Source organism: Arvicanthis niloticus, chromosome 18 (genome assembly GCF_011762505.2).
Source record: "Arvicanthis niloticus isolate mArvNil1 chromosome 18, mArvNil1.pat.X, whole genome shotgun sequence".
NCBI lineage: Eukaryota > Metazoa > Chordata > Mammalia > Rodentia > Muridae > Arvicanthis > Arvicanthis niloticus.
Window position 1 is genome coordinate 48,678,181 of NC_047675.1, and position 25,838 is coordinate 48,704,018.

Sequence of the window (25,838 nt, forward strand, 5' to 3'; positions counted from 1 at the left end):
GGACAAGGTCAGAAGGCTCCTACAGCCAGGTATGTGCTATGGGAGAGCCCTGCTGAAGGACAGCATGGAGGACAGCAGCTGTCCTAAATGATGTCTTCGACTGCCCATGAAGGAGTGGGGGCTGCAGGCTGGCAGGACAAGAATGCCAGTGCCTCTTCTGACCTCAAAGCTCTCTGCTCATTACTGCTCTGTTGCCTTGCTGCCTGGTGCTTGTGGATACAGATCCCACGGGACTCACCACAGGGATGTGCAGCTTGCTGAGGGGCTTGCCATCCAAGAGGTAGGACCCCGTGTAGGTGACGTACTCAGCATAGCACTGGGGTGCCTGTGGAGTTATGCAGCAGAGGATTTTTCGTTTCTCTTCAATCTTCTTTCTGATTTGAAGGTACTCAAAGTATGGGTTGGACCTGTCACTGTGGTAGGGCTCAATGGCATCCAGTTTTATGGCATCTACAATGGCTGCCAGCGTCTGCTGGATAACCTCCCGGGTCTGCTGGGTAGATGTGTTCAGCTGCTGCTGCAGCTGCTGACTAGACCGTTGGAAGCGCCGCTTGCGGGGGTGTTGGGCCTGGGCATCCTCCTCCTCAGAGGCACGACCCTTGGCTCTAGAGGCTGGGGCAGGCATTGGGTCCTTCTCTGTTACAGGTATGCCCTGCTTGCTCTGGCTTGCCAGCAACTGGGCACGGTTCCTGGTCATGCGCTGAGGAACTTCTTCCACCTTGGGGGCCTTAGGAACCTCAGATGTAGGTTTGGGCTCTGGGTCTGTAGCTTCTGGCTGACCATTGCCTGGGGGCCCCTCAGCCGCAGGCACAACACAGGTGGCCTCTGCACTGTTGTGTGCCTGTGCCAAGCCATCTGTGGGAGGTCCGTCAGGTGCACAGCAGGGAGGAGCAGAAGGATCTTCAGCTTCAGTCTCTTCACCACCACCTCCTGGAGGATGCTGTTCAGGGGGACTAGGTGCCGGCACCAAACTGGAGATTGAGGCTTCAGGGGCGCTGTCATCTGCCAGGACCTCTGTTTCCACTGTAGCTTCTAAAACTACATCTAGCTTTGGCTCCTCTGAGGACTCGGGCTCTGTGGAGAGCTGAGGTGATGCTTCCTGAGGAGGTGGGGCTGGCGGTTCCTCAGCTGCTGGGGCAGGGACATCGCCTCCGCTGAGAACCCCTGTGGGACCTGGAGGGCTCTCCACTGGAGGAACAGGACTGGCCTCTGCAGTTTCTGCCTCAACATCTGAAGCATCTTTGGCCTGGAGAGGAAGCTCTGGCAGTGAGAAGGGCCCCAGGTCGAGGTCGTCCTCAGGGCTGGTAAAGGCTTCGTGCCACGCCACTGGTTCCACCTGGTTGAGGGCAGATATGCTATGATTGCTGTCTAGGAAGCTACTCTCCAGGGGACCCAGGGCCTCTACCTGAGCCACAGTAGTAACACCTGCAGGCTCAGGGGCTGTGTCCAGGGGTGCATCTGGGTGTGACTTGCAGTTGCTGAAAAATGACTCTAGCCTAGTAGGAGCAGCATAAGGAGCAGCCCCTTCTGGGGCAGAGATGGCCACTGGGATTGCTCCTGTCCCACCATCTTTGACTTCTTCTAGGGCTGGCTCAGGGGCCGGCAAAGGGTAAGATCCTGGAGAGACAGGGTACGTGGGCTCTGCAGCACTGAAGGGTCCTGGGTTGGTGGAATGGAGGGATTCTCCAGGGCAGAAATGTTTTGGGGATTCTGCAAACCTCTGTGGAGACTTTAGCATAAGCTCGGAGCCGACAGGCCAGCTGACAGGGTTTTCAGAGGCACTAGCAATAAGGGTGGGGGAAAGGGTCTGCTCAGTAGCAGTGTGTGTCCACTCAACAGGCTCCTCAGTGATGACTGTGTTGAAGGGGCCCTCATCCAGGGGCTCTAGATAGCTGGGCTCTGGGGGAAGGATGGCAGCTGTGGCCTGCTGGTCCTCTGTGGCATCCAGAGGTAGGCCTAGATCTGGGGGCAGAGCCCCTTCAATGGCTGGGGTCAACAGTTCACCTCTAGGGGAAGGGGAAGACTTTGGTGGTAGGTTGGAGAAGACGCTGTCTGTGGGTGGTGTGGCACTGACCACAGCTGTTGGTGGACAGTGTAGAGTGTCCACCTTGGGTGAGGGGATACCATAGTCTGGGGAGTAGTACCCAGGGGACAGGCAGGCAAACTTGTCTGCAGGAACGGGTGGCAGAGGAGCTTTTTCTTCCAGCAAATGCTGTACTGGGGAACCAAAACTAGACGGTGCAGGGACACTCTGCTGCCTGAACAGCTTGTCCCCAACACTGAACTCCTCTTCTGGTGTCCTTCTGATGTCCACAGATATCGAGCGATAAAGGTTTGTGGAGATAGGCCTGGTGGGTGTCTGGCCTGCATTTTCTGAAACCACACTGGAAGCCACAGAGAACCTGTCAAAAAAGGGCGGAGAGCAGGCGCTGGTGGACGTGGTGGAGACAGGCATCGAGTGCTGGGAGTCAGTGCAGTCGAACACCAGGTCAGGGTAATCATCAGCACTGCAGGATGGGGTTCTGGGTGTGTGCATCACCTCTTCATAACTAGGGCACGACACTACTGAGGTGGGTGTGGGCACCCCAGTGGGTCGGCCCTGCTCAGTGCGGGGTGAAGCAGGCAGAACCTCCTTCAAGGGCTGTCCAGCCAGCCAGTCTTTGGACTCTGTAACTGGTCCAGAGTGTGGCTTGCTTTCCCCAGTGGGCAGCACAGGAGCCGGCTCCTTGACCTTTTTGTCTAGCCCCAGAGCCTTCTTGGAAGCAAAGTCCAGGCTCTTCTTGCGCCCGTCCTCCGCGGGCTTCTTCTCTTTGAGCTTGGGGTCTCCAGACCTATGCCGCATCTTCTCCATCTGCTTCATGCGCTCCTTGTGCCGCTTGTGCCGCTCCTCGATCTCAAGATCTTTCTGGGACAGCATCCTCTCAAAACTTGTCATCATGAGGTCGCCGTCTCCCAGGAGCTTCTCCCGGGGCCTGCTGTCTTTCTTGCTTGCGTCTCTGGATGGCAGGAGTTTGTCGTTCCCGTTGCTCAGCTTCACGGACTCGCCCTTCTCTCGCTCTGTGTTCTCCTTGAATTTCTCCTTCAGCTTGGCCTCACTGAGCTTCAGGCTTTCATCTCTGGACTTCTCCTTGAAGGAGTTGGGAGGGTTGTCCTTGTCTTTGGCGGCAGGCTTTGGCTCATCCTTGTGATGCCTTAGGAACCCATCTATATGTTTGTCCCTGTGTTTCTCCTTTTCTTCCCTCCATTTCTCCCTATGCTTCTCTCTCTTCTTCTTCTCTTTAAGGATGCTGATGGTATTCGACCCGTACGGTTTTAATTCCTTTTCTATTTTCTTGGCGGGTTCTCTTTCAGAATCATTTCTGTCTTTCTTTTCTGAAGAGAACAATTCAATAGCCTTATCTAGCTCCTCTTCCATGTCAGCTTTTGTGGAGTAGGAAACGCCATAAGCCTCTGCATCTAGGAAGTCTTTCTCATACTGGCCGGCGTCCTTCCTGATGCTGCTGATGCCATCCTTGTAGTCTTCGCTTTTCTCCTTCTTTTCTGCCTTTTCTTTCTTGGCTCTCTCACGCTCATGGCTTTTCTTAGAGGAAGATGAAGAATGCCGGTGCCTCTCCTTCTCCCTCAGTTTCTCTGAGAGGCAGGTACTTTCCCTGGCCTTGTCCTCAGGGGGCTCAGAGAAGGACACTTCCAGGAGCGTGCCCAGGCTGGGTTCCTGACCATGGTCAGCAAAGCTGTCGGAGGAGACCTCACTGCTCTTGTCATTGGAGTCTTCCCGGTAGTCATGCAGAGCCTCTTCCTCCAGCTTCTCCAGCAGGCTCTTCTCCACATCAGGGCCTCGTGAAGACTTTCTCTCCCGGGAGTGCTCCTTCTCTGGCTTCTCCTTGTGTTTACTCTTTGCCTTGTCTTCAAGGAAATGCTTCTTTTCTACCTTGTCAGGGAGCTTCTGTTTATTTTTTTTTTCTTGGGCAGAGTCAACAGAGGCTCTGTCTTTCCTGTCCTTGTATTTCTCTGCACACTCTTTATCTTTCTTTTCCTTGTGCTTCTCAAAGATCTTTTCCATCTTCTCCTTCTTATCCTTCCCCCCGTCCGCAGCTCCTCTGTCTTTCTTCTTTTCCTTGGGCTCTTTGTCTCTTGGCTTTTCTGTGTGCTGCCTGTCAGAAGAGGACTTTCTGTGCCTATCTGAGGGGTGTTCTCGTCCATCTTCCTTCTCCTGGAGGCTCTCGGCTCGCTGTGTGTCGCTGGCCTCTCCAACCTTGAAGCTGCTGGCCACGCACTCCTCCTTCTCATCCTCGCTCTCGTCTGTGAATATGTCTGCCATGTACCAGCTCTTCTCTTTCCCCTTCCTGTCGTCCTTTCTCTCTGAGAAGTCTTCTGACACGATGCTAGAGAACACCTTCTCTTTCTTCTCTCTCAGTTGGTCAAAGGATGTTTTTCTGTCTTTGCTGTGGATATCTTTATGTTTTTCCTTGACATCTTTCTTCTCTTTAAAGCATTTTTCAAATTCTTTGTCTTTCTGACACTTCTCGAGAACAGACTTTTCGCCTCTGTCCCTCTCACTGGACTTCTCTTTGTACTTTTCTGCCCTGCCCTTTTCCTTCCTCTCCTTTTCTAGGGCATCCTTTTTCTCTTTTTCCCGAGCTGCATGGGGCCTTTCCCAGGGCTCCAGGTTCTTGGAGAAGTCACAGTCTGCCTTGTCCTTGAAGGTGCTCTCACACCCACACTCTTTTAGGTCGTCCCTGTGCAGCTCTTCAGACCGAGTCCGCCCATCCCTCCGCTCCCGGGAGCCCTCTAGGGTATCCCTCCTATCCCGGCCCCCTTCTGCAGACTCTCGCCTTTTCTTGTCTTTTTCAGAGAGATAGCTGGGGATGCTTTTATGCTTTTCTGTTTGGTCTCTCCTCTTGTCAGAATTCTTGTCTAGACAGTCCCTGTCTCTCTTTCGGAAGAAAGAGTCTCTGAAATCCCGCTTCTCCCGGGTTTTGTTGTCACGCTTCTTTTCCTTATTGTCTTCTTTGACGGTTTCCAGGATAAGTTTGGCCACCGAGTCACTCTTGATGTCTCTATAGTCTGTCACTGAGTCCCAGCTGTCCTCTCCTTTGAAATCAAAAGAGGAATCAGACAGGTCAGAAAACCACCTCTCTTGTTGGTCATCAGAGAGGCTGAACTTGGTGTCCTCATGGTCCAGAAACTGGCTTTTGTTACAGTAGTCATCAAAAGCAGTGTCTTCCCTGTACAGCTTTTCCTTTCTGAGCTTTTCTTTGTCATCTTTGAAGGCCTTTTCCTTCTCCTTGGAAGCCTTGTCCTCTTTGACGTCGTTCTTCTTTTCTAGCTTGGAAGGCCGGTCTTTGGACTTCTTCTTCCTTTCTTCTTTGTACAGTCTCAGCTTGTCTTCCTTCGGAGACTTCTCCTTCGTGGACCTCTCCCTCTCTGCTTTACTGGGGCGGTCTTTGTCTTCCCGAAAAGCTCTGCTGATGTCTTTGTTCGCATCCTTGATCCTCTTCAGGACCTTCTCGTCCTTAAAGAGCCACTCTTTCTCCTCCGACTTCATCTTACCAAGTTTATCTTCTTTCTTAAAGTGGTCTCTGTCGTGTTTCAGTACTTTCAGCTTATTTTCAGAGGAAAGGTCACTCTCTAAAAGGATGGGCTTATCTGACTTCTGCTTCGAGTCCTCATATTCGTAGGTAAAGCTTTTCAGTTTAAGTTCTTGGCTGACAGAACACTGTCCTTTCTCCTTGTTTTTGTGTTTGTGTTTTGTTTTGTGTTTTTTGACTACTTTCCCTTCCTTGTCCAGCTTGGGGACAGCTCCATCTGCACAGGGGTGGAAGGTGCCTCTCTTCTCTGATGCCATGCTCTGTAGCCCTCCCCTTTTACGGTGTTCCTGCTTCCTCCTTGTAGGCTTCAGAGATTCCACACTGGAGCCCTCGGAGGAGGAGTCAGACTCACTGGTCAGTCCCGTCCTTGAGGAGTCTGACAAAGAACTAACCTCAGACCAGGCTGGGGAGGAAATGCCTTTCCAGTTGTCAGTGCGCCAGTGCTTTGTGTGCTGGTCAGCGTGGCCGGAGCTGTGTCTCTGGGCCACGGCACTACCATGAGACGAGGTGGAGGAGGCAGACAATGAGCTGAACAGGGAAGGGTCCTTCAGCACCAGCGGGGACCCCTTGAGGCAGCTTGAGCTCCCCACAGAGTCCCCGTCATCCTCGTCGCTCTCTGAGGACTCACTTTCTGACCCAGAGGAACAGAACTTGTCACTCCTCTTTCCAAACCGAACTTCTTTCCCCTTCGTTTCTTTCTTTCGCTTCTTTTTCAATTTATTTTTTTCTTTTTGCTGCCTAGAACTAGAAGACTCTCGTGCCTTACTGCTAGGTAGCATTGTGTGTGCTGACAACCTCAGTTTCTCTCCAGCCCCTATGGAAACACTCACATCCTCCTCATCTGACGTGTCTGACAGGATGCGATGGGCTGCCTTCTTTGGTGCAAGCGAGTTGTTTTTTGAGTAGCTCTTTACTTCCATCTTGGGTATTGAAATGAAGCTGTTTGACTTAGCTTCTTTCCTATAGTCTTTCTTTAGCAAGTGCTTGTCATCCACTGGAGGAACCCTGTCCTGCTCGTCATCCTCATCAAACTCATATTCGTCCTTGACAGGGGTCACAGTTTTCTGGGGCTCTGGGTTCTTAGCCTTAAGCTTGAGGCCTTTCTCAAACTCAGAGTCTGTGTTATTGCCATCGACGGAGCTGGAAGGTGCAAATGATGGGGCATCCTCTTCTTCAGAGCTCTCTGTTGGGAACAGGAAGGGAGATGTCAGGCAGGCCAGCATCATTTTCCTACCATCAGTTAAAGATGCTCTGCACCTGTGGTGGGAACAGGCCTCCCCCAGGCATGGGTGCCCAGGAGGGGAAGCTGGACGGCTCTGCTTCAGAAGAAGGAAGCACTTTACTTTAGTCACATCTGAGGCCAACCACAGGCAGAAGGAACCCACAGGGCTTTGTGAGAGACAAGGCTGGTATCTCAGCAGACAGAGTACAGGCATCTTGGCAGTGAGGTACCCTGGCAGAACTCCTGTATCTGGAAGTTCCTGAAGGCGCCAGCCACCTGAGCAGGCTTGTAGACCCTGTGTTGCAATCTGCAGGGGAATACCATATGTAGACACTGCATGGTGCTCCCTCACCAGGCAGTACAAAGCCCCACCCACCAACTACATTGTCTGCTGGCCTGGCTTACCAGTAGAGCTCTCCTCACTGGAAGTGTATGTGCCTTTGCCTAACAGGAGATTCACCATCGTTGGGGAATTGGCTACTTTCAACGGTGTCTCGCCTTTTCTGTTGCTTTGTTGAGGATTTCCGCCATACCGTAACAACAACTTCACCACCTACAAAACATTAATAATGGTATTAACAGACTGTTTGAAAACTACTGTTACCCTGTCGTGCCTGCAGAAGGCAATAGCGCACTCTAACCCCTGTTGTGGGGTGCTGCGTGCAGAGCCGTAAGTGTTCTTTTTTGAGAGGCTGCACAGGGTGGGGTTCCCTCCAAAAGTGGGTCATGTCCAGTTCTCTCCTGTTCTCCTTGACGTGCTACCTCTTCCCCAATCTTCTCACACAGCTCCCCTTCCCAAGAGAGAGCTGGTCAGCAGCAGGTCCCAAAGGTGGGTACATAGGGGACTGGGGGATATGAAATAGAGAAAACAAAGACCACATTTCTGTAAGCTGGTTTATTTATTTTCATTTACATTAGAAAATAAGATAACTCCTTCCTTGCTTGATTTTACATGCATAAATATGGTTACATGGGTGACAGAAACATTCAAGGTGACATTTCGACAGCTCTATTCAGCCATTTATCAGCACATGCCTGAAACAACAACTCACTCTATGCCAGTGCAAACGTCCAGTTCCGATCTATTCTCAACTGCAGTTCAAGTTTTAATACACACTCTTGTCACTCAGACTGGTTCCAGTTCAAGGTATCATTACCATGGAGAGTTTTTAACACGTGTGAGTTCTACTGCTGCTATAACAAACTGTCTGACAGTGGAAGGACTCAGTCTCGCTTGCTTGGCTTACATCAAGGCGCAGATAAAGCTGGCTGGTTCCTTCAGTGTGTGGATAGTTGTCAGAATTTGGTCCCTGCGGTGCTGGGACCAAAGACCTATTTTTCCTGCTGTCTGTCATCAGCGGTCAGTACCTTCCCCTAAGGCCAGCAATGCAGGCAATGTTCCTACCAGACCTACTATCTTCTGTCTCCTTCATCTGTCTCCTTCCACTCAGGAAGACAGGATTTCAAAAGCTGCCTTTAGGACCACACTCCTGAGAGGCCACTGTTCTTTTGCTCAGCTTACTGAGTTCCTATAGTTTGTGACATTTACATAATTAAAGGAAAAGTTAAAACTCACGGATGTAAGATTTAGACAGTGGCTCTTCCCCTCCAGTTTTATCAATGGCCAGTTCACAGCAGCTTTACCCAAACTACCCACCTTCCATGGAGCTGTTTTACAAGTCTCTCAGACATTGCATCAACCCTTTCAGAAAGTTTTTCTAAAGGGCTCTTAAAAAAACTAGCAAGCAAATGAACCATCATGTCATTATCTCAATAGTAAATCTAAAAATTTAATCTATGTTTTTTCACTCAGTGATTCAATGTGCACCGCTGGGTTCTTGATCTGTAGGTTCCAGTAGCTTTCAGGCTAGAGCTGCTTTTTAGCACTAGTGACTTGGACAGACATTCTCATCCTTACCATGCTTACTGGTCTGTAGCTAGAACCCCGTCAAAGAGAGTCTGGTAATGAATCCACTTCTGCAACCCATTCTCTTGCAGGAAGAGGTATGTCTGGCATATCTTAGGGGTTTCCTTCCTGCTGTGGACCTACAGGAAGCCCCTTTCCCTAAGAGAGGAAGTCCTGACCTACCAACGACAGTAATCTAATTTTGACTATAATCCCCTATGCTGACTCTACTCTCCCCTAGCCTCTGGACTGACCTTCTGGGTAGGATCAGTATCCACTCATACAGCTGTCCATCCATCCATCCAGACAGATAGACAGTAGGACCCGAACTGTACATTTACTATATAGTGCTGTTTGTTAGTCATCAAAACGGGGAGGTATCTGGGTACTGGCCTAGGGCAGAAGGAATAGCTAGGCCTTAAGGCTGGAAAGAGGATGGGGGGTGGGGTGGGGGGAACAGGGAACAGCAACGATGACAACACAAAACTCACTTCCCAGTATTAGAAAATGTGAAAAAAAAACTAGCTAGGACAGAGAACCATGAAGCTGAAGATAGTCCAGAAGTTAAGGACAGAGCAGCCACTGGAGGGCTGCAGGGAGATGCCAACCTTGTAGTGCCCGTTGTTGGCGGCATCATGCAAAGGCGTGTCGTCATCCAGGCCCTTAGTGTTCACCTCAGCACCAGCGGCTAACAGCTGCTTGGCGATGTCATAATAGCCCCGGTTACACGCCTCATGCAGTGCAGTCCAGCCTGAAAACAGAAACTTGGGGTATTTGTTATGTAATCCCTGAAAGCTTCACTCCTGCCTAAACTGTGATGAGTGACTAAGAGTGCGCGTGCTGCTCTTCCCTAAGAAGGTCACACCCAGAGAATGTGTCTTCACTTGTTTGTAACTGTGGTACTCTGCACAATGAGCATCTAGCCTTCTACCTCTGCAGATTTATAACTGTGCAAACAACTAGATATGGGCAGAAAATGAAAACTGTTTTAAAATAATGTGCTATATTAGGCACAATCAGACAATCAAGAACTAGGCAGCAGGGAAATCTAAGGTCAACACCAAGTTGAGTTTGACTGAATCCTCCCTTCTCTCTCTGAGATAGAATTTCATACATGTATATGATGTATTCTGGTCATATCCCCAGCCATTCTGCCTCCAGCAGTCCCTGCATTGTGAACACACAGTTCTACTGTGCTGCATCATGGTGGCGGAGCACATTTCAAAAGGGTAGCCAAGTTAAAAGCCTTGCCCTAAACATCTGGGAGGAGCCTCCACTTATCCTTAGTCCGACCTCTGTAGGGCAGTGAGTGTGCTCAGTGGCCTCTGCTGGAACATCTGCAATCACCAGAGCCCTCCTGGCCTTGTGGTAGACAGATGGAAGGAAAATGTAAGCCCCTCCTGACTGGTGGCAAACCGCATGGTGTGGATGTGCTCATCGTCAGGACACGAGAGCCTCACCTGCGAAGTCCTTGACGTTGACGTCGGCGCCCTCGCTGATGAGCTCCTTGATGCGCCGGGCATCCCCTCGGATGGCTGCTCGGTGCAGGCGCGTCTCTCCTCGTTCATTTCTTTTGTTCACCTTATCTTTGGTTTTTGAGGCAGAGTTGGGGGTCCCCTTCTGACACACTGTAGACTGGGAAGGGTGCTTTGGTGTTGTGTCTACTGCAGGCCAAGGAGGAAACAGGCAGGGCATTAGCAGAAGGCAGCTTTGTTTCCCAGCAACCTCAAGACCCAGCCACTGTCCTTATGGAAAGGGGATCCACACAGGACCCACTGCCAATATAGCCACTCCCTCCCTGTACAAGGAACCAACCACTCAGGCACCTCCGCTCACCTGGACTATTCGCAGACTCCTCGGCAGTCATCTGCATGAGCAGAGCCACCTGCTGACGCTCAGAGAGAGGGTATCCAGCTCGGATCCCAGACAGCCCCATGCCGAACAATAGCCCGGACTTTCGGGCAACAGGTTCCTTCTTGATCCTCTTCCGCTCAGGACCCTGCTTCTCTGTGTGGCAGGTGAGGGAGAAAGGGAGGGGAGACTTCATGCCCAATCCTCAAAGCCAAAGTTTTAATTAACGCTACAGAGCCCCTTCATTCCACCCAACAGCTTCCAGAGCAATAAGGAAGGCCTATGAGGGGAGTGACCGTGCTGGGGGCACTGACGTCACCCCACTCTGTGAGAGACACAGTGTCCTACCCTGTTGTCAGCCCATCAGGTAAGTCTTGGTCTCCACCAACCACTTGCTCCCTACAGGCGCCACACACGAAGGCAGTAGAATGGTTCAACACCACTGACCTGGCCCACATGGGACAGGTCGCTATTATTAACAGTTAACAGCAGTTAAACTCCTTCCCAGCCCTCCTCCAAACAAACAGTGCACATATAAAATGGCAGACACAGTTTAATATATGTAAATAAATCAAGGCCAACTTTGTCAGTACTGTACCTTTCTTCTTGCTTCTAGGAACCTCCATTTCATGCCATGGTGCTTCGAGGACCGTACCAGCCTTGCAGTACCACAACATGGACTGAGCTGGAGGCATCTAAAGGCATCAACACAGAGCACTAACAAGAACGATGTAACAGCTCAGCTGTTCCATCTTAACCGCTCCTAACAAGCAGGCCCTGGGCGCCTCTGACCGGTGACAAAGACTGTGCTGCTGCTCTAAGAGGTGGGGTGTGGAGAGAGACACCCCGAGTCCATGACTTGGGAACACAAAGGCTCTCACTTTGAATCCTGCCTTCTTAAAAACTAAATTCATGGCTTGCTGACTTAGAAGATTTTTTAATGTTACAAGCCTGTAGGCAGTGACATACGCCTCTTTAACAATTCATGGTAAACTCCCCTTAACACTTTAGGCCACCACCAGCTAGTAGTTTTAAATAAGCCATGATATACAAATATGAGAAAATAAAAAACTTTTAATGAGAACAAAGTTTCAAAAAACCATGCAACCCTCAAAAGACTACAACAACATGACATACTTCTGCAATGGCATCTGCTACTTACTTACACTAACAATTCCAAAAGACAAAAGCAAGTGGTCAGCTCTGTTTCTGTGCAGTACGTGGTTGGTACAGTGCAGGTTAGTGTGTCTTCACATCACAAAGCACACTTTTGTTTTTTTTAAAGTTTGGCACGATATTAAGTCTCAAGTGAGCCCATCAACCCTGCCAACTAAGTTAAAGGTGGTATTTTTGTTTTGTTTGAAATAGGGTCTCATATAGTCCAGTCTATAATGTCCCATTCTCCTGCCTCTGACCCCACAAGGGCCAGCATTATACGTATGCATTGATATACCTTTAATATGCTTTGTTTTTGTCTGAGATAGTAAAGAGATAGGCCTGCCTCTGCCTCCCGAGATTAAAGGAGCTTTGCTGCCATGCCAGGCCACACACTTAGTCTGACGGGCACGTGTACTCTTCAGCCGGTCATTCAAAGGCTCGAGACTGAGACACTGCCATGCTGTCTTGGCCTTTCCTTGTAGGGAAAACTAAGAGCAGCACACAAGACCTGCTTGCTCATCTTGCAGAGCAGCTGCTGCCAACCAGCCATCCCCACAGCCCACTGACTACTGGCTCCAACCAGGGAGGACGCTACCTGCTCCTTGAGATGCCCAGGGACGTGCAGCACTAACACACCGCTCTGCTCCTTCCACTGACGAACTTGGTCCTTGAGCACAACAACTTCTCATACAGACGAACAAACAGCTTAAACTTCATCAGACTTAGTTGTCTAAATGGGAATGTGGGTGGGAATGGTTCTGAAATGTGCTTTCCTCAAGTCTCTTCACTGCAAAGTTAACTTTTTCTAAGCACACGTAACAAGTGGCACCCACAACTGTAGACCTGAGTGCTTACCCACAGTGTAAGTATCAGACTTCTGGGTAAAAGATGGGCACTAAAGAAGCCCCTCAAAGGACACTGGAAGTGTCCTTTAAGATGTTCTACCTGACATGAACATGGGCCCGAACATGGGTACCCATCAGATGCTGAAAAGCCGGGCAGACTAGAGGGTGACTCAGATCTGAGACACCCACTGTCACAGATAGATACATACTACGTACTGTTGGAGTCCTTAGCCCTCAGAATCATTAGTTCCTGCAAATAACCAGACTTCTGGCATTTTATACTGACTTTTGTTTCTATCATCCAAATGAAAGGAAAGCAGACTTCATGTGAATTCCAAATGGTGTCTGCTAAACTGCTAAATAGAACACTGACAGCTCCAAGGTGACATTCTGTCTATGACCCAGTTGAATGAGTGGCAGGTAGGGTCACAAGTGTGCCGGCCGGAGGGCAGCAGGGAGGAGTGTCCAACCGAACCCAATCGTCCCCTTAAACCTGTGATGTTTGGTACTTTGCTTTGGCAGAGGGTCTGAAAACAGAGAGAATGCGAAAGGGATGGACCACAGCCCTACCAACACCTTGGCTGTGGCAGCCGGGTTCTCTCAGGAGATACACAGCATGTGACAGTGCGCTGCTCTTCTGCAATACATTTCTTTGCACCCACGTGTCTCATGCCACCCGTGCTCTGAGGTAAGACCGTTGTGTTTTATCACTCAGTTGCAAAGCCCAGACCTGGATGATCACCTTGACCTTCCCTGGCACTGAACATGTGACACAAGCCTGCAAAGGAGGGTGGACACAGCTGCACCGGCAGCCTGTTTTAACCGACTACTGCCATTGCATCCACTGGAGGAAAGGCAGTGAGCACAGAGCACGCTTTCCCAGGAACAGACTGACTGAAAGGGGAACAAACCCAGCTCCTGGCTACTGGGATGGGAGAGAGAGGCCTATGGCTTTATCAATGCTGTTCACCTGCTGTTGCTACATCCTCAGCAAATGCTCCTACCAGTCCTTACTCTTCTCTTGCTTACAGCTCATTGCATCAGCTCTCCTGTGCCCGCCTCCTCCCTGCAGCTCTAACCAGATCCATTACCCTTCCTCCTCCTCTCACCTCTTTCAATATTTTCTATTTCAATCATGTCTCAGTTCAGGAGATGTCAGTGTTTGTGTGTGCAGGTGTATATCAGAGTATGCCAAAGGTCAACCTTGGGTGTCTTTTCTCAGGCATATTTATCTTTATTATACACACATGCCAATACAACCTATAACCCAGCACTTGCATATGGGCTCTGGGGATTGAATTCAATCCCTCCAACTTGTTTAGTAAGTATTTTATCAGTGATTCTTTTTGTTATTTTTTTTAAATGTCATGTCTAATAAACTATGTAGTCTAGCTACTGAATTTTTAATTTTACTGATAATTTTTACTTCCAAACGTTGTTTGACACTTAGTTTTTAATTTCTTGCCCGATTTCAACTCTTTGTCCTAGTTCATTTTACTAGTTTTCATTTTGTCCGTATCAGAGGTGTTCTAAGGCCATTCCTTGCGGAACTTTTTGGAACAGCTTTCTTTGTTCCCTGCAGTCTATAATCCTGACAAACGGGGGCCAGAACCCTACAGTCCTGCCAGTGTGTGTGGAAACACAGATCCAACCCTATTGGGGAAGAACAGGTTTCAGGACAGCCTTCTTTCTTTAGAATCTATCAGCAAGTCCTGGTGTCTTTCAATAGAGACGGCCTTCTTTGGTAGACAAATGTATTCTAAAGACATGTCCCTTTTGTGGGGACAGACATTCTACAATATCTGAGGCCTAACTCTGGGGCCTGGCAATGCACTTAAACGTTCATGTCATAGTGTCGCTCTTAGCTTTTTCAACAAGATCACCTTTTAAGAGTACAGACTACATCTAATCACTAAAATTGTAACTCTTATGGGCCTTCAGAATCCAGAAGCAAGTATAGTCTTGATTATACTCTGTAGAGGAATAACTATAGAGGCGATATCTATAAATATCACTAAATTCCTTGCAGGTGCCAATGAAACCCTACAGGAAACAGTTTCCCACCAATCCTACCAGGAGTAAGGTACAGTGAACTCTGTAACACAGCCTCTGTTTTACATATCCTAAAACAACAAAAACAAAACACCCACTACCCTTCCCAACCAAGTATCTGACCACATCTTGGAACCTAGAGTAATTTAGCTTCAGTATTTCTGGTCACAAAGTTCCGTTCATCAGTTGCAAAAAAGACTTCCAACAATTCAGGTACAGCAGGAAGAGGTTTCGACAGTGTTCTCAGCAGCCCAGCCTGCAGCACACCCTCACTGCTAACTGAGTAACAGTGGTCATTGCTAACTGCACTCCTGACTTACTAATGTAAAAACAGAAGCCTGTGCTAAGTGACCCTCTCAGCTATGCACTTCACAGTGAAGTCCTCTTCTAGTCCTTGTTCCTCCTCCTGAGAAATGAACGTCAGTTACCTGCAGCATGGCAGTGAGGCCGGACTCAAGTCAAACAGTGACTTGGCTTCTCTGACCTCAGATCGTTTTCCCAGGTTCTGAGCGTACCATTGGCTGCACACTGCTCTCCCAGAACCACGTGACACAGGCTCGCTTGCTGCTGCATAGTTCAGCAGAACAGCAGACAACAGGCAGGCAGCACGAGTCCATACACTGCCACTTACTCTCATTTTACACAATGAGTGTTCACAGCTCAGATCATGATAGATGGGAAGGCCGAGGCAGAAGTAGCACAGGCAAGGGCTTACACTCCTCTGTGTAGAGCTGGGACCACATGGCCTGGCTCCTGTTCTTGAGCACCTACCACTACTCTTACCCACCTTAGGCACTCTGCTGTGTTTGATGTCTCACTGCTACAAATGCTAAACAACAGCCCTGAGCCTTCGTAGCAAGTAGACAGATGTATTAAATTAAGGTTTGCCTGTCAGAGCAACTGTGTCTGAATTTGGGGAAATATAGAATTTGAAACCAAAATTACTTTCTTTGCTAGTCCACAGTCATTTGTGAAGAAAACAATGGACAGAAGAAATGGCTGAGAGACACACCAGACCGACTACCAGCTCTCAAGCACGTAAGGCATCTTATTTGGGTCTGTTTCTTCACACCGCATGCTAGGCTGCGGCTGCTGGTCTCTGGGCCGTGGCTGAGGTGTCCAGGCCACAAGCCACCTCTCTCACAGTACTTTCCCTGACATACCCGCTACCTAGCCAGTGAGTCAGTGGCCTGGCAGACAGGATGCACACTCTACGTTCTCATTTGCCATGGGCTAGCAGATGCCAACATGCAGCCCACAGTTATGCCTCATTAGCACGCACTCACTACCTCTTACCCAAGCGTTCCCAGTTCCATACATTCCCACACAGTCAATGGTAAGAGACGTAAAACCTCCTTTACCACAGAAAAACTGAGGACTTAACCAAATGTGTAACATTCATGAGTCGATGTGCTGAACAATAAAAAGGCCTGCTCAAAGGCCAAGCAATGTAAGAAAGCCTCAGTTCTCTCTCTCTTTCAAAGAAGCACACGTTACTGGGCACAGACAGTTTTGGCTCCAATCTTCTTGACTATGACATGTGCAATGGGGCAGGTGGTTTCTGTGAACCCTAGAAAGGTAGGTAGGGGTAATTTACAGATGTTTAAATTAGTGGAAAAATTCCCAACATAAAATAGAGGCAGAATGGTATTTGAAGCAAATCACATAATTCTATAATGAAGGCTTTTTCCTTTTTATGTAGCCCTAGGTGGCCAGCAACTCTTAGACTCTATCTGCTTCCCAAGCACCAGGATCAAAAGTGTGTGATACCACACCAGGCCATGTGAGTATTCTGGTGTCAGAACTCCAGAACTGAGAGTAGGAGGAAGACCTTTGCTGCACTAGGTGATGTATGTGGTCAGTCCCAAAGATCTGGTCTGGAAGGGAGTAGGAATGGTCTTACAGTATGAGATGAGGGCCCGGGTTCTGGGCTGCCTGGCTTTCCTATGTTACGTTCCAGCCTCACCAGTGTCACAAGGGTCAGCTTTCCCAGTCTTCCCCTGTACTACCATTCCCAACACAGGCATACTTCTGGATATGCTCCTGTCCACAGCTTCTGGGCATTGTGTTCCATCTTATGTCTATCTGAACATCCACAGCATCTAGCTGTTGCACAAGCACCACCACACTGATACACAACCTTGGGAGGGCAAGCTTTTGATCAGGCTGACTCACAAACAGACAAAACTGTATTGTTCTTGGCAGGATGCCCTCAGTCCTGACTAAGCATTGGAGAAGCCGCACCTCCAGTGGGCTGGGCTATGTACAACAGGGTCTGGGAGACAGGAAAACAATTTGTATGGTTTGGCCATCTAAGGCTAGCCAGCCTCTTGCCACTTGAGGGCGCAGTAAAGGAAGCTCACTATTTGCTCCTAGGAATCCTGACTGTGTTAGAAATGTATTTGAAGCAAGCCACTTGGGCACCCCTTGTGTTACTGGGGTAGGCCACATCTGTCATCAAGGATGAGTGCTAAACTGTACATTATCAGCAGAGGGCGCTGGAGGGACACTGTAGGGTCAGGAATGGATAAGCTGTTAGCCTGGGGCACTTGGACCTTGCATTTGTCTGTAATAACCTTTCAAAACTAGAAGGTACCTCAGTGTGAGTCACACACCTCCAGGGAGGTCTGACAAGATGACCAAAGAGATCCTATCCTCACTACTTCATCAAGTTAAAAATCTTGCAGATGTCAGCACTTTTCCAGCTTCCAGAACTCCAGAGCCAAAATAAACCTCTTTTACATAGGGGGCAAATATCAACCCCACAATTCGTTCCTCACTCATTCTGTGCATTCTCCATCCTGAATGAGGTGGTGGGTGCCACTGCAGAAGACCCTGCATATAAGATGTTGGCCACCCGCTTATACCCCGTTTGTAAGTCAGCCCTGCATCTTTCAGTAGGAGAATAACACCCAGCAATACCTTAGGTAGCCAGCTCACCAATGTATGGGAGTGAGTGAGAGAGCAGAACCCAGTGGATGAAGTCAAAGGTTTGGACACTGATACTTCTGGTACTTTGGAGATGAACGCAAAAGGTTCCAGAGTTGAAAACCAGACTGAGAAAACTCATGACTCCATCCAAGCACGCCTGAGGCTGTGTGCCTTACACTGTACAGCAGCAGTGTTTGCTTTGGGTTCCATTTCCCGAGTGAGTGAGTGAGTGAGTGAGTGAGTGAGTGAGTGGATAAAGCTGGTAAAGGAGTGGATTCAGCCTCTCACTGCAGCTGACAGAGCAGAGTCACAAATGGTATAAAAGAATCAGCCCTTGGTAGGATAGTAGACACAGGGCAGGCCACTCACCCATCTCTATTATGTCTATAGTTCAGTCTTGACTCAAGACTAACTCCCAAGCTGAGCCTGTGCCTGCCTCAGGTCCAGGTGTAAACACGCATGGTTTGATAGCACACCCACAGCGAAGGCTGAAGGACAATCTAGAGATCCAGAGTGCAGTGGCGCAGAGCCTCACAGAGATACACCTCTGATACACAGGTCCAAGAGGCTGCCACAGCTGGATAAAGATTTCCCTCCACCACCACAACACAAATCACCTTCCACAAGTCACAGCATTCTCCTAAGCAGTACAAGGACCACCACTTGCCTTATTAACACTTTATATTTATAGCAAGACTTCCTGAGAAATGTGTGGCCTTTTCAGAGGCTCTATTTCAATCCCTACAAACACTGTTCACACATCATGCCCTGATGAGCTCCACAACTGTGTTGTCTCTCCCTCCTCCCCTCCCTCTCTTTCTCCACTCAGCCTCTCTAAAGTGTCTCTACAAACCTCCCACCTGAAACACAAATTACAAGAGCCATGTGTATCAAGCCATGGCACTGCCTTAAATCTGAGGTACAGCTAAGCCATTTAGCTGATCCTCACCTCTGCCTGGGCCCTGCAGGCATAGTCAAGTGTGCACTGCCCAGTGCTGCACTCCTGGAGTCTGAGACACCAGAAACAAAGCCCAATGCTCTCAGTTAGTTCACCCCAGGCCTCCTCTGCCATTTGGTGTTCTACTGCCCAACTGGCATTTTTAAAAAGGGAAGAGAGGGAGAAAGAGTGGAGTCCTGTATGCATACAAGGATCATCAAATGCAGAAGGATAGGAAAGCCAGTAGCTGAGACCAGGGTTCTCGAGCAGCCCAAGACAGAAACAGACTGGGAATCTACAGAACGAAGGGTGCTAACCCAGCCCTATACAAGCCCTATACACTCCTGTTCTGCACTCTTAGACCTACCCATTCTTAGGAAAACTACACTTTCAGGTTCTCCCTGGGGTCTTCAGCAAATCCATGTGCCCTGGTAGCTGTGGGAAACTACCTGTGCTCTGTATAAAAGTTCTGAGAAGCATGCCCAGGGCATGGGAGCCATCACCTAGAGGCCTATCTCTTGCCCTTAACTGGTTTTACCCTGGGCTGCACTGCACAGACTGGTGCAATAGCTACAGCAAGACTCCTCCATGGATACAGTGTTAGACCCAGTCTGGTACCTGTGTCCGAGTCTTTCTGCTCTCCATTGGCCCCCACGGTGAAGGGCAGCTTCCTCTTGGTGGCTCGTTCTCTCACCTCCTTCCCTCCATCACTGCGGTCCAGCTTTGGAGTCTTGGTTAGAGAAACTTTATCTTTATCCTACAAAAGAAAGTGATATGTTCAGATATTATTATTTCCAGATTAAATCCCCAAGTCAGCCATGACTTCAATGTGCACACTCCATGTGCCAAAGAAAGCAAACGTTTTACTGGGGCAATTAACAGCCCCTCCTGCTCCAGGACACACACGCAGAGCTGCCAAAGACTAAAAGAGTTGACTGTGGCTTGGCCTTGACCACAAGGCCCACAATGCAGTTGCTTATCCTTTAGCTTAAAAGGCTCTTAGTAAACACCTGCTATACAAATGAAGGCGGCCCGGTTGCTCTCTGCTTCACCCTACTACCCTGGGGGAGGTACTGTTAATGAGAACAATGAACTCTCCCTGTAATTTAGAATCAAACTCCCCAACATAACTCTCAGCAAGTGCTGGCAGAGTTTAAAGGTGTACAATCATGTTGTCCAGGGTTAAGCCCCCCAAGTGACTACCAACTATGAAACCCCATCCTGTGCTTTGTTGTTCTGCTTCAGAACATGGGCTTCCCAGCTGCTCATGGGTAGTAGAATACCCCCCCTGCTTGTACCTTCCATTTCATCCCAGGCCTGAGATATTGTGGGGTGGCATGTCTACAGATATGAGAAAGGCTGCCTATCTAACAATCACTACTATGCAAGGGGCTGGAAGAGAGGGTCTCTCTCTTAGGAGGAAATAACCCAAGAGCTATACCATTCTGGTTGCTGATTCCTCCTCCAGCACGACCCCCCCCACACACACACACAAACACAAGTACATGTCTGAATGCTTAAATCTCAATGGTAAATGGTATTTGTATTTAAAGGGAAGTTGATCAAAGGGGCTGAAGGTTAAGAGTACTTGTTGAGCTTGCCGAATACTGGGTTTGACTCACAAATACCTGAAACTCAAATCCCAAGGCCCAGATATCTTGTTCTGACATCTGTAGGCACCAAGACCTCACATGACACACAGACATATATGCAAGCAAACCAATCATAGATAAAATACAATGAATAAATCTAAAGGTTTTTAAAAAATAAGTGAAACTGAAGTTGTCACTAAAAAGTTTCACATTTTAAAAACATACATAAAAACAACTAGCCACTGCACAAGAGGCTGGCAGGGGAACACAAGTACGTACTATAGTTTGGATATATGTATGCAAAGGCTTAGTGCCCAGCCCACAGGCAACTGATTATGATCCACCAATGAGTTCGAAACTGACAGCTGAGTGAGAAGGGTATTCTATCAGAGTCATCATAAGTCACTGGGGCGCAGCTCTGAAGGAGTGTCTTGTCTGCCCTGCCTGCCTCTCTTTGGCTTTTTCCCAACCAAAAGGCAAGCACTCTGCCCTCTTGCTATGATGCTCTCTCTGCCTTACCCATAACAACATGAGTAGGGCTCAAAGACTACAGCTAAACCCTCTGAAAAGGGCTAAACCCTCTGAAAAGGTAAGCCTCTTCCACCATTAATGCCTCTCTGCAAACGAATACAAACGACACAGAAACACAAAATAAGACTGGGGCTGTGTGTCACATTAACACACCTGGTACTTTATTAAAGGTCAACACAGAATTGGATGAGTGCTTAAAATGAAGTTCTTGAGCCAGGCTGTGGTAGCACCTGCCTTTAATTCCAGCACTTAGGAGGCAGAAGCAGGCAGGTAGATATCTGTGAGTTTGAGGCTGGCCTGGTCTACAAAAGTGAGTTCCAGGACAGTTAGGACTGTTCAAGACAAAGAAACCCTGTCTTGAATGCCACCCTTCCACCCCCAATAGAGAGAGGTTCTTGAAAATGAATGTGGACTCAAAATTTTGAAAAGGCAACATGGTTCAGCCTCTCTGAGCATCCTCCACTGTAAAATGGTAATTGTAATGAGACCAACTGTAAATGGCACAGGATGACCAATTCTTAAATTAGAAGACCTTGAACATTAAGTCAAGTCAAGCTTGATCAACACCTGCCATCAGATTCTAATATGTCATAAATAAAGATGGTCAGGGTGAAAACAACATGGTATATGATTTTCATTACAGAAAGCAGAGACGAAAAATGAAGTCACTGTCTTTCTGACATATAGCTTTTGGCACTAACTGTGATTCACTGCCATCTACCAGGGACCTTAACAACTAACAGTTCTACTAAGGGCAAAAAACTATATTAGACACCATCAACCCAAACAAACGTATGAACCTTTAGTGGAGATTCAATGTGCCATTCACATGTCCCCACTGTATTCCACTGTAAATATTACAATCAGAGAGCTTAGTCCTCTAGTTTGCAAAGCAACCTGAGTTATAGCAGGTCCCTGAGTAAACTCCAGAATCAGTTACCAATTCTTACCAAAGACCTGTAAGGATTTCAATGGCATTATGCTGAGTTTGTGTGCCAAGTGGGAAGGGGTATTTCCTGATGGATGTCATTATTTAGGTATTCCTAATAGTTCAGCAACTTCAGACTTCTGGTACTGCAGCACATTCTTTAACAAATTCTCCAGACAAGTTGTTTTAGAACAATTACCAGAGATCTGTCCACTGCTTCCTTTTGAGTGCCTCCAGGCCTGACAAGATTTATTTTATTTTTAGGGTATGCATACACTTATATTGGGGGTGGGGTGGGTGGTGGATTTCATATGCAGGTCCCCTCAGAGGTTTAGAGAAAGAGGATTCCCTAGAGATGTTTTTGTTTGAGAAAGGGTCTTCCTGTGTTAGTGCAGCACAGCCTGACCCTACATTATTATACACCTCAGAGGCGGATCACAGATGTACAATCACCACGTTCACCCCTGATTTTTCATTGACTGCATTAGAAGTGATTTTCATAGACTAGATTTGCACTGTGACACCCAAACCATGAATCCTTTCCAATCTCTTACAGCTTCTGCTTTTATGTTGCTGCTGTGCTGGCTAACGCCTGCAGCATAGAACTGCCAGCGGTGGAGGCTCTTAAGCGTCTCCTGCTTTGTACTGAGCCTTACGTAGATTCAGTCTCCATCACTGAACGATGATGGCACACAGGGAATTCCCTCCATTTTTGTTGAGTAAACTCAAATACATTATTGTTAAATTTAACATTATTGTTAAGTTTGGTCAAAAGTTTTTGCTGTATCAACTGATTTCATAAACTTAGGGAAAAAATACAAGGAAAAGTTCTTGCATGTGACTATGATTTTAAGAAAATTGTGGATTGTGGAAGGAAACATAAATCAAGGGAAATGACTTAGTCTACCTAAAGTGTTGGTTGTAGGAGCTTCAAGACTTGAGTTCAGATCTCCAGCACCTATCTAAAATGCCAGGAGTAGCAGTATGTATTTATAATCCCAACACTGGAGACTGTGAGATACCAGAGGCCTGTTGGGCTAGACAAATTGGTGAGTTCCAGGTTCAGTAAGAGACCCTGTCTTGAAGAATAAAGCTCAAGGCTGGTGATATGTTTCCATGTACACAAGTGTCTGCTGTGGAACCTAGTCGTCCGAGGACCCATGTGGTGGGAGAGAACTTATGCCCACAAACTGTCCTTTGACGTTCACATAATTGAGGAGGAATGTACATGGACACCTCCCCCTATCAATCAAACATAGAAGGATCATGTGTGGACCCTGTCTTCAATCAAAATAAACTGGAAAGCAATAGAGAAAAACACTTAACAGTCTTTCTGGCCTCCACACACACTTGTGCACACACAAATTAATAAGAATAAATTAATCTAAAAAAATGTTACAGAAGTTAAAGGAAACTGGAACAACTAGAGCGCCCGCCCAACCAGAGGCCGCAGTGGGGCTGCGGTGCTCAATCCACTGGGAAGACCTTAGCACGAGCTATTCTAGATACTAGGTATATCTTGTATACTAAGTATATTATGTTATATGGGAATGAAGGCTAACCAGGAAAATTCTGTTTGATCCTCTATGACAAGCACATTCAGTGTTTTTACAGTCATGGCATGTGTGCAACTGTTGAGGCGGGAGTGAACAGGAAAGGGTAGCGCCCACAGTGCTCTCTGCCAGGTTAAGAATGCTAACGAGCTGCTATGCACTGTGAGAGGGAAGCGCTTTCCTGCACTGACTGATTTGAATGGGGGTAGGAGCAGCACACTAGAGAAGCCAATACGTTTTGGTTTGGGGCAAGAAACATTGCATAGCCATGCATGCTTGATTCTTCTCTTCTGTGTTAGCAAAAGGAATAAACAGAAAGCCCAAAGGACAAAACTCACAATCCACAAGTCCACCTGGAATGGCACAGCCCAGCCTCCCTGGCACAGCCATCGTTAACTCCTCTGTGTGTGTGTGGGGGGGGGGGGGGGGGTTTACCCTGAGATAAGCTGATACCCAACTTAGGATGGGGGAGAGTAGATCATGGTCCATTTCCATCTTTCTAGCAGACATGCCAGCTAGTGTCACTAACTGTAGCAAGATACAGTGACAGAAGGAAGCTCTTTCCTTTCACAAATATTTCACTCAGGGTATGATTCATTTGGGAGAAAAAAAAATTAGAAATAGGTTTCTTTTGATAACCAGTCAGTCAGTGTCCTCCTTCAGGCACCCAACATCTCCCATCTGGGATCCCTAAAGAACAGACACCTAAGTAATCCATCTTAAACTGCTCTTTCTAGGTTCCATACTGAGTGAAAACCAAATGAAGTCAGAGCTATCTTGGTGGACCACACACACACACCCCTTAAGTCAAATTCATGTACACTTCTCACAGTTAGTACATAGCCCGGGTCCTGTAGTCTCAGGAATAACTCAGCTCAACACGACTTGTGTCTTCTCCAGAAGACACAATAACAACCCCAACCAACTTGAAACATCTTCATATTTCTGGCCCTGGACCATCAGGAATGAAGGTGTTACTAGGAGGCTGATGTAGCCCAGTTATCTACAGCTCTCATCATTGTTCATAGAGACCAGCTACTCTCTAGAGCTCAGCCTGTCTCCTGGACTGCTTCACTCATTTCTGTCAAGCCATGTGCCATATACCTGAAAGGCACCACTTTCATAACAACTTCTAGGACCCAGGCTGAAGAGCTAATCCTGGGAAGAACTTGTTTATCTTTGTCAGTCTACCCAAAGGCCAGGGCCCAGCAGAGGTCCCCCACATACACCTTAAATTTACTCAGTGCTGCATGAAACTAGAGCCTAACATTGATCCTGGTCTCTTACAGACATTCTGAGGGTGACTCCTGGGACTCCTACTTACATCACCTGTGTGGGCATGCGCCTTTGAGTAAAACAGATAGCCAAGGAACATCACATGGTGCTTCCTCCCCCGACCCCCCCTCGGAGTTGGAGCTCTCTGGAGGATTCTTTAACAGACAAGACGGGGAGCATCTACACTGAAGCCTCAAAGCAGTGATGGAGATTCAGGGAAGGAAGGGAGACCTGGGAAGTCAAGAGCAAGGCGCTCCACACTGCCACACAGCTGATCGGTCATGTTCCGGGGGATGTTGTCAGTTCTGAGGTGAAGAGGAGGCTATGGCAGAAGCTGCACCAAGAAAGGAAGAGGGCTTCGTCTGAGTAAGGGTCCCTCCAAGGCTCAAACACAAGGATGTGGAAGCAGGGCATTGCTCTGACTTGAATGCCCACAGACTGAGCTGTATGAGTTGTTTCTGAAGCCAGAGCAGTGAAAATAGACCCCTTGTTTCTGCTCTACAATTATCTGACTTTGTAGCATGGAAACTTCTATGAATACACCTGAAAACCAAGCTTTTGCATCTATCAAGTAAAACTGTCCCCCAAAGTCGGTTCATGCTACAAAGATATTCAAGGGTCCCAGAGGCGCATCCATCTTTTCTTTTTAAACAGCTCCTAAACGTGTCTACAAACCATTTCATGTTCAACCAAAATTGAATGAGCAGATCCACTGATTCTGTTGTGTTTACATGTAGAACACCTGCTAATAATCACAATGCATTATCAATGAAGGATCACTGATAGACTGATAGCAAACCAGAGCTGGCACCCTCTCGCAGACATGGGCTAGAACAGGGGTCAAGACAATCAGGAGGAGCGACCAGAAATTACAGAAGGTGAACATGAGAACTAGAAAATCACCCTGTAAAAACATGAGGTGAACTCTGAGGGCGTGTCAGACTTTCATCTCATTGGCTTGTATATCACAGTGAAGAAACTCAGTCCCAGGACAACCCACGGGCTTGGTAATAGTCATGCAACGTAAAAAAGCAACTAAACACGTATTTTAAGGCAAAGCCTTACCCTGATCTGTCCAATTCTAACTTCTTGTTTTTGGAATCTTTCCGTTAGGCCAGGAAGTGTGTATCCCAGAATCTGTTGTCAACAGCACACAATTTAGAGTTACACTGTATTTTCCTATTTTTCTGTTTTTCTTTTAGACACGTGGTTTCTCTGTGTAGCCCTGGCTGTCCTGGAACTTGCAGATCAGGATGTCCTCAGACTCTGCCTCCACAGTGCTGGGATTAAAGGTGTGCACCACCACTGCCCAAGTCTATTATTTCTAATTAATAAAATGTGAAAGCAAACATCTAAGCAGTATTTACAGCCAGTGTAACTGCGACATTGTTAACTATCTCAATAAAAATATGAAACTCTAAGTCTGCTGGGGGCTTGACTATGACAAACTCAATTAAGCAGGGCTTCTC

At 47.9% G+C, this 25,838-nt stretch overlaps 1 protein-coding gene and 1 long non-coding RNA gene across 6 annotated transcripts in view; one reads left to right on the forward strand and one right to left on the reverse strand.

Annotated features, from left to right (window-relative positions):
- The window catches only part of Ankrd11 (ankyrin repeat domain containing 11), a 145,798-nt gene that overhangs the window by 6,557 nt on the left and 113,403 nt on the right, over positions 1 to 25,838 (reverse strand). For 3 of the 5 annotated variants that reach the window (XM_076916006.1, XM_034522440.2, XM_076916005.1), the window contains 6 exons: positions 19,109 to 19,247; positions 10,553 to 10,723; positions 10,177 to 10,380; positions 9,325 to 9,467; positions 7,216 to 7,363; positions 239 to 6,771 (listed from right to left, as the gene is read on the reverse strand). In XM_076916006.1, coding sequence (XP_076772121.1) covers positions 239 to 6,771; positions 7,216 to 7,363; positions 9,325 to 9,467; positions 10,177 to 10,380; positions 10,553 to 10,723; positions 19,109 to 19,247 — 7,338 coding nt within the window. Of the gene's footprint in view, positions 1 to 238; positions 6,772 to 7,215; positions 7,364 to 9,324; positions 9,468 to 10,176; positions 10,381 to 10,552; positions 10,724 to 11,165; positions 11,263 to 19,108; positions 19,248 to 25,838 lie in introns of all 5 variants that reach the window. The other 2 variants (XM_034522441.2, XM_076916007.1) reach the window with 2 other exon arrangements.
- On the forward strand, positions 11,258 to 25,754 carry LOC143435007 (uncharacterized). The gene is made up of 5 exons (XR_013104963.1): positions 11,258 to 13,258; positions 14,600 to 14,653; positions 15,580 to 15,660; positions 16,325 to 16,405; positions 24,384 to 25,754. It is a non-coding gene; the product is annotated as an uncharacterized LOC143435007 (long non-coding RNA).